This window comes from Diadema antillarum, unplaced genomic scaffold (genome assembly GCF_040938485.1).
Source record: "Diadema antillarum isolate AM-2024a unplaced genomic scaffold, OU_Dant_1.0 scf00000084, whole genome shotgun sequence".
Lineage (NCBI taxonomy): Eukaryota > Metazoa > Echinodermata > Echinoidea > Diadematoida > Diadematidae > Diadema > Diadema antillarum.
The window spans coordinates 290,340-299,522 of record NW_027270973.1 but is presented as its reverse complement, the minus strand read 5'-3'; the positions used below and the strand labels follow the sequence as shown (position 1 = coordinate 299,522).

Below are 9,183 nucleotides of genomic sequence, written 5' to 3'. Positions count from 1 at the left end.
ACTTTTGAATGAACTCAAGAGAACATTCGAGAAAAGGATTGTACAACACATGAACGCTCTCCATAATGGACGTATTGTTGATATATATCATGATCTTGCCTTCAGCTATGATTCTATGTCGTGTCGTCGTCTATATTAAATGTAACAAAAGAATACATCCCTCTGAATATTATTTGCCATTCTAGTATTTTGTCCTTTTATCCCGTCTCTTTCAATTCGTGGCGTGTGTCGTTTTCAAGTGTAGGTTGGTGTATAAATGATGTGTGTATATGCCTTTGTGTATGTGTGTGTGTGTGGGTGCGCGCGTGCGTGTGTGTATTTCCCCCTCTCTATATATACATATACATACTGTATACACACAAACACACATACAAAAAATGAGGAATCTTCAGTTTTTCTGTTACAAAAATGTAAAACATATATAATATAAGTAAGAACACAAAAATCAGAATATCGTCATTGAAAAAAAAAAAAAAAACCTGTATGGTCCGATGCTGTGGTTAATGATTTTACTTTGTAATATGAAAAGCAGTTGACCAGAGTGTTATACTTATTATTGACCCTAGACCTCAAACATGAGTGTGAAACCAGAGATGTATAAGAATAAGTAAGAGAATTACATTAAATCTATAGCGTGTTTATGCAATATACACACAATATACAAGAAGTAAACAATAACAGAGACATAAATCAACAACACAAAGTAGAAAGGTTGTCCGAGGTTTGCCCAATACAGCAACAACCGAGCATGCACTCAAGATTTAATTACAGTATAGTCCTACATCATTTCATAGGGACCCTTAAATCAATAAAAACGTTAATGTAGATACCAAGATTCATATAATTAATTTGAACATTTCAGTAAATTGGCCTATTCCTAGAGACGATAATCTGTTTAAAAATTTATATCATTTACACAGATCCACCCTTTCCTGCACAAACAAGCAAACAAACAAACAAAAGACTCGCTCACATGCAGCGAGAAAGATCTACTGCATGCTTGCTTTCGATTGTCAAGCCAATTTGATTTTTATATGGACGTAAGATATTTCATTTGAACAATAAGACAGGGTTAAGTAATATTTGTACAATATGGTGGCTTTAGATAGAAACTAACTAGGATGCGTGCTTCTGCTCATGCAGTTTAATTCCGAATTATCATGTCGACTGTCGCTAATGCCTCAGAAAATCAATGTAATCAACCAAAACAGAATGACAGCTATAAAAGGAGTAACTAAATTCATATTAGAGGTATACATAATTATTGTTTTAGATGCACGCTCAGGGAGATATGAATATAGATCTTAGATTTTTGTTGTCACATGTATGAATTGTGTGGAGTACAAAGATAACATTTTTTTTTCATAGGTGTAGCTATACCTGTGCACAGGGGTTTAAACTGTCATGAGGATATTTTACTTGATTTGCTTACATGACACGTTACTGATACCAAATGTCCTACATAACATATATCTATATATCACCTATCTCTCCTATACATCATGAATCCCTTTCAAGCAACATCACGGAGCTGTGACTGACACGTTTGGGTTGATTGACAGACAAGGGTGAACACGTCGTATGTATGTTCATCAGCGGCAAACTTCGATCAAATTACTTCATCTCATTGTCATTAACCTTGAATGATCCTTTCAAGAGCTGAAAAGAATCTTGGCAAAGTTTGATGCAGCGGAAGACGCTCTGGTTCCATTGAACTCTGCGCGTTTGATTACACTCTTTAGATGCACAATTATCATCTCCGGGATCAAAACACGCTGAGCGTTGGTCATCTATTGTTGGCTTTAATCGTTCGGCGGCTGACCATTAGGGGATTGGTCTCGGTCATCTCGTTAACCTCACCGGTCAGGTAATTTGACCTATTCAAGCTTGGAACATTCGACATCGAGTAATATCCCGGCATCACTGCTACCCAGAGAACTAGCTACTACACTCTGTGTATAGATAGAATTCAATTAGATTGAAAATCAATCCTTGCCGAATTGATGTTAACACGATGTATCTGATTGAACATTAGAAAAAAAAATGGTAAAGCGAAATAGTTCAAGCTGATAAAACTCAGGTCTCATAGCTACGCCGGGTTTTATGTGATGTGAAGATAGGTGAGTCAGCTACTCTGTATCGGGATTCAGTTCCTGACATTTTGAGTTCAACTCAGTTCATTTCACTTTCATATTTTCTCTGCATTTTCGTATAAATCACACATGAAAATGGCGATGTATACAATATCTACACAAAACAAAAACAACTACACCGAACATTACAGTATAATAACCACAATAATCTTTGAAGTATTAGAACAAGACTCAATGAAATCTAAGAAGTCAATGAAACACTTTTTGAAGAGAAAAATGCAGGGGTCTGTGTATTTAGAATGTGCGTCAAAGTGATGGAAGCCTCAAAAAGAAAGAAAGAAAGAGAAGAAACACACACAGAAATGGGCAATCTGCCATTGAAACTTGTCTTGTGCTAACTTAACTAATCCATCTCCGAATGGAAGCTAGTGAAGAAGGAAGAAAAGAAGCAACGTGAGAAGCTAAGTGTGCGGAGCAGTGAATTTATAGGCAATGAAACAAGCTTATAGGACCTGATTATGATTAATTAAGAGCAGTTATAGATTGCATGAGTAATGTATAATATGATACACTGTAAAAACATCGGTGTTAGATTTAACACCATGGGTGTTAAATCTAACACCGATCAAACTTCAATAGAGGACCACACCCACAGGTGTAGAAAATGCACTGTGATGGTGTTGAAAAGTATTCACCTGTCACTTCGTGGTGTAAATTTGACACTGTACCTGGTGTTATTTTGACACTGTACTGGTGTTAATTCAAAAATGACACCACATGGTGTTGATTTGATATTTGTTGGTGTTAATATCAATGGTTTAACACCCGTCCAGCTTCAATAAGATTACTGTAGTGTAAATTTATTTTCACATTTTTTTCAAAAATCTAGTATTTTAATGTAAAATTCACTATTTAACACCGGACTTTTTGCAGTGTAGACGTGTGTGTCTTGTGTCATACACGTGTAAGTGGTCCTATGTATTCCTGTCAGTGGGTCCTGTGTACTCCTGTCAGTGGGTGTAGTGAATGAGTGTACACCACTGTGTTCAAATTGAGGGTTAGTTTGTTTGTTTGGTTACTTGTTTGATTGTTTGCATATATATATATATATATCCATATGTGGACTGCATAGGGTTTTAAATTCCTAATGCCTATACCTCTACATTATAGTCAACAATGTTCCAGTTTATGAAAGGTACTTAATTAACATGGTTGCATATGCAAAAGGGCACACGAATTTGAAACTTCTAAACTTTAGGATCCCATGTCTACATCTTAGACTATAGTGAATGTAAACTGAAGACGTAATGATACTTCCGAACGGATATTCCTTTATTTGTCTTTACCACTGATCACTAATTTTGATTGCAAATCTGTCGTTTCATCCAACATACTCGTAAAGACAATGGTGACTTGTCAATTCATTCAGATATTACTGTCTATATATTTGTTCACGATTTCGGAAAACAAGTAAACTGGCTCAATTGTCATGCTGAAGACGGTGAGTTGGCTCAGTCGGTAGCGCTTCTACCTCCGACCCAAGCGACTCGGGTTCGAACCCGAGTCTGGACTGAGCAATGTTGTGTGTAATCATACCGTCCCCTCTAGCAAGAGGCAAAACACTCTGTCCCACGGATTGGACATAGAAAATAAATGGAGGTCCCATGTGTATGAGAGTCAAAACTCATGCAAGTAAAAGATCCCGCTTCTTTCATTCATCGCAAAGAGCAGGATGCTAAAGCGGTGAAGTGGTCCCATCTCACATCCAACTGAACCCCATGGAAGACCAGCTTAGCATAGCTGAATATATTTTATCCAGCCATCTTCTCAGATAGAAAATAAACAAACAAACAAACTGAGGCTATTTCAATTCTTGCGTTTAATCAATATGAGTCTTATTTTCGTGCGTTTGCTTAAAACATGTCACATTGTCCAAAGTGTCTGACGTTTTGCGCGTATACACGTGTATGACTGCGAAGACGATGATGATTATAATTATACTAGATAGGCTCAGTCGGTAGGCTCAGTCGGCTCAGTCGGTAGCGCTTCTACCTCCGACCCAAGCGACTCGGGTTCGAACCCGAGTCTGGACTGAGCAATGTTGTGTGTAATCATACCGTCCCCTCTAGCAAGAGGCAAAACACTCTGTCCCACGGATTGGACATAGAAAATAAATGGAGGTCCCATGTGTATGAGAGTCAAAACTCATGCAAGTAAAAGATCCCGCTTCTTTCATTCATCGCAAAGAGCAGGATGCTAAAGCGGTGAAGTGGTCCCATCTCACATCCAACTGAACCCCATGGAAGACCAGCTTAGCATAGCTGAATATATTTTATCCAGCCATCTTCTCAGATAGAAAATAAACAAACAAACAAACTGAGGCTATTTCAATTCTTGCGTTTAATCAATATGAGTCTTATTTTCGTGCGTTTGCTTAAAACATGTCACATTGTCCAAAGTGTCTGACGTTTTGCGCGTATACACGTGTATGACTGCGAAGACGATGATGATTATAATTATACTAGATAGGCCTACGTTGATACCACTACTGCTACTACTGCTGCTGCTGCTACTACTACTACTACTACTATACTGTAAAATACAAGTACTATTACGCCGTTAATACTACGCAATACTGATACTAATACGACAGTAATGGTTATACATTGTAATAACAATTGTGCTATAAAATAAGATGATATTATTAGTACGAATAATCATAATTTGATCATGGTAATCATCACTGTTGTTAGCATCGTTATTATACGCTTATACAGGCTGCCTTAAGGTATATCCAGTGACATTTCGTGGTGCCGCTGTGATGTGATATTATCAACCCCATAGGTTGGCGTGAGACGTATGATTGACAGGATGCGGACTGGCCGATATAGAAGTGCAAGGGTCCGACATAGATTGAAATCCTCCATTGTACAACTTTCAAAAGGGATTAATTGAGTGACCCAACGAGGCGGTTTACTTTCATCTCGTTAGAGACAGTGTAGCGGCAGAATGCCATTGTAGTTTAAAGGCGATACCGAATCAATAGCGGTTCTATGAGAACATTGAACGCTCTATTCAAGCGACAGGCAGTGACAGGCTGAATAGACATGTCGCCACCCGACACATTCTATACGCACCGAGTTCTTTTGAAGCCATCAGAGTTTTAATGACAATTTAGTATCAACAATAAAAAGTCGTGCTTCTTAAAGCCACTGCCCCTGATCTGGATCCCTTCAAAGGAATCGGTAATATGCCTATTCGCTTAACCTTCGACTTGTGCTCCTGTTCAGCTACTTTGTCGGCAGAGTATAGTAGGGAAGCGAGCTTTCAAAAATTGCATCTGAAGAAGATCCGGCTCTAGTTGAGCTCGTGGATCACAAGGCGTGCTGAATGTTAACGTGACAGTGATCACAGTTTGGGAACTACCCCATACTCTATCCTTTCTTGATCGAAAGAAAGGGGATGGAAAGAAAAATTAGAAAATGGATAGAGCGCTACATCACTGAATTCGTTAAAATGGCATCTCAAGTGATGTGTGTTTCCAAATCTTGTGTGGAAGTTACCAAAACAATTTACTCACATTCAATCTATGTGCCATAATTATTTCATCAGTCTTAAACGTTGATTTTTCCCAATTCTATTTCATCACAGCCTATCTACCACTGAGAGATCTGCACTGGTTACCGATTTGCTAATGAACATCATTAACATTAAGGTCTTGCTTCCTTATCTACTACAGCTCAAATAGTGATAACCATTACTAAGTAATAAAAGTAATAAGTAAACCAGGACTCGGTGACGATGTCTGCTTCAAGTACTTGTGTCTTTCGCATCAAGTTGTTTCAGGACTGTATCTTTGAGAAAACACGATTCTGCTCAATTTTAGACAGGAAGAGCGCTCTTGTTATGATTTCATACATAAGGTAGTGGGAGAATCCTGAAGTGATAAGTTATCTCCCAGATACATTCTTATGTTCTATTGCGAGAGTAATCATATCCCTGTTTCGTTAAAACATTTTCGTTTTTACATATCTTCAACTTTCTGATTTATTCGATCTTAATGTAACGGTTATTTGGCCCGGAATTTAGTGTCCTTCTTTTATAAGTCAAATAGAGTACAGACATGATTATCTTAAAGTTCTCTGTTTCACCATGGTTGATATCTAAGCAAACTTGTTTAGTTCTTCATGAGTTCGCTCAACTCATGCAAGTACGCTTACTAACATTGATCCAAGTTAGAATACAATGTTCAGAGTACATCCTATACTTCATGAATTGAGCGCTGATATTCAATATTTTATCATTTGACTTTTTATTCAATTTCGAATTCTTTACATTTTAATTACCCTACATTAGAATTGAATTTAATCTGATAAGTTGTGCTGGGCAATGTAAACTGTTAAGTACGAATCTGAGGAGTTTGATACAATGCGATGTGAAAATAATAATGTAGACATGTGCCTCTTGTGATTTTCAATTCCACTGTGTGTGCGCACATGTCTATGGTATTTTTTTATCATTGCTTGATTTTATTTTTGTTAATGATTGTATGTTTGTTTGTTTGAGTGTGTGTGTGTACGTTTGTGTGTTGTGTGTTGTGTGTTGTGTGTGCATGTGTTGTGCATATGTTCGTCAATATCGTATGGAGCAGGCAGCTACGTCTTCTTGCTATCAAACTGGTCAATTTTTACCATCTGTATATTCTATCAATATTATTCCTTGCATTTCTCTGCCATACCAGATTCCGTTTACATCACTTCGTTGTTGACCCGAAAGTTGTCTAAAATTCTAATCCCTATCTCCAATTCATCAAGTTATTTGTGAAGTTAAGACCTAATTTCAATCATGCACGAATACCAGCGAGCATTGATTTTATCCTTATCTCCCTGTCAGTGACTGTAACAACAAAAGAATGAAACGTACAATAACTGCATACATGCAAGCACACATGCATTCAAGTAATAATTTTGTTACTTTGTTTACACAAACACACACACACACACACACACACACACACACACAAACGCATACACAGAGACTCATACAACCAAACAACCATGAACAAATATAAACTTATGCAATACTAAAAAATACCATAGGAATGAGATAAGATGAAATGAATGAAATCTTAACGTGAAACGGTAATGTTTATTATCAAACATTAAAGACAAAGAAACAAAGCAATGTTGTGGAATCCAAGTCTGAATCATCTCGAGTGTCTCAGAAAAGAGGAACGGAGTTCTGAAGTCGGAAGAATGTTAGTCTTCTATCATTGTTTGCTGGCAGAGAATCCAATACACTTCTCAATATGAGAAATGAAATATCACATTTCAGTCACTCCTATGAGTGTGGCGGCATCACAGCGTTCAGAGTGGAACGACGAAGACATAAGGATGACCAAACACGTAGAATGGCGACGGGCTGTGGTAGAGACTCCCTTCACGGTATTGCGATGGATATGAAGAAGTCGGTCGGCTGCTTCGGGAGAGAAAGTCTACAGACATCAAGGGATTGGTGGCGCCCTGCTGCTTTCGATGAGATGTCGTCTGCTGCAAACTGATGATGTCACGCTCCTGGCTGATGCGGAAAGTCGACCAGGAACCCGGTGATCGGCTGCTACGAGACAGGAAATCGATTGACATCGGTGAGTCGTTGATGGCGGACTTCTTGGGCGGCGGTGTGTTCTCCTGGTCGATGACGTCGCATTCCGTTGATCGCTTACGCTTTCCTGTGGATGAAGACTCTGTTCCCTTGATGTCGGTTGGCCTGTTGATCTGGTTGTCGCTGGTGTCTGGTTGAGCAGAGAGGGAGTTGAGTGAAGCTCGACGAAGGCGTGAACGGCGATTCTGGAACCAGACCTGAAGATAAACAAAGAACAAATCTGACGTTAGCATTTTGCTTCATGCATAAACATTTTTTTTTAAACATGAAACGTAACATGTTACTGCCAGAAAAAAAAAGTCATCAAATGTCGAGGAAAACATAAAGGACGTGCTTCTTAACCTCGGTCATTCATATTCTCGCTGTTGTGCTAGGAGTGTTTGAGTCCCAAATTTTGATTCATATCAGGTATTGCATTGTAATAGCAGTCAGTGAAGTGATAACTGTGATTTGAAACCATCAATCTACATTCCGTAATATCGAAACAGTATTAAAAGAGATAACCAACTTTGCTTCATCATTTGTTTTATACATCTTATACATCTACTTTACATACTTGTATTCTGTCTTCATCGAGGCCGAGTGAGGCAGCCAGTTTCTCTCTAGAAACGATGTCGGGATATCGGTCGATGTCGAATTCAGCCTTCAGCTTCTCCAGCTGCCATTCGGTGAACACGGTCGGACGTCGACGACGAAGGCCTTTGGTAGGAACGGACGTCGAGACTTGAGAGAGAATCGAGAGCGATTGACCAGACATAGTGAATTGGATTGGTTTTGTAAAGATGCCGGTTTGTAGGAAAAACCTCAGAGGTGCGACTTTACTTCAATAAAATCTGAATGAGGTATGGTGATAGTACCAAAGTAGCTGGTAGTCTTGCAGTGATTAAGTGGGTTATGAATTGGAGAAGCCAAGCACCACTTTCACAAGCCCTCAACGAGCAAAGTTGTTTGATTGGTCCAATAAACCGACCAATAGGCGTGACAGCATTAGCGACTGAAGTAAAGTTTTAGTTTCATGAATGCCCACCGACTTCAGCCATGCAAAGGGAAGTGCGAGTGTCCTAATCCATGTCGCAAATTACACGTTGTTACAAGAGAGCTATGACTTTTCCTTTGTTCACTAGCGGTCTGATTGTCTGTTCGCTGCCGACAAACCAAACAATACCCTTGTAGTATACCAACTTCCTAAGATCGACAAGGAACAAATGAAGTACAAGAACAATAGATTAAACCCTGCGTTCGTCGTACAGTCGATTATTACAGAACATGGTTCTATTTGCAGATCCTAGATACCATCCCGGTATGGTATTTGAATTAGTACAGACAGACAGAGTGTGATTTGATTCAGTGTCACGTTGCTGTTTGTTTTTGTTTTAATAGAATTATCAGTAAATAGCAAATATATAATTTTTGAAGGTGGAGGTATTTC

General features: G+C 38.7%; 1 protein-coding gene across 1 annotated transcript; it reads right to left on the bottom strand.

The window, feature by feature from the left end:
• Positions 1-7,459: 7,459 nt before the first annotated feature.
• Positions 7,460-8,511, bottom strand: LOC139717860 (uncharacterized). Its single transcript, XM_071629350.1, has 2 exons — positions 8,311-8,511; positions 7,460-7,951 (listed from the first exon to the last, which is right to left on the bottom strand). Exons 1-2 carry the CDS (start codon positions 8,509-8,511, stop codon positions 7,460-7,462), a joined length of 693 nt encoding a protein of 230 aa, XP_071485451.1.
• Positions 8,512-9,183: the final 672 nt, after the last annotated feature.

What these genes read in the sequence shown, in the direction of transcription:
- LOC139717860 (XM_071629350.1), bottom strand. Translation starts at nt 8,511, where the DNA reads ATGTCTGGTCAATCGCTCTCGATTCTCTCTCAAGTCTCGACGTCCGTT. An exon ending in TCGATGAAGACAGAATACAA is followed by an intron (nt 7,952 to 8,310) that starts GTATGTAAAGTA and finishes GTTTATCTTCAG; the next exon opens with GTCTGGTTCCAGAATCGCCG.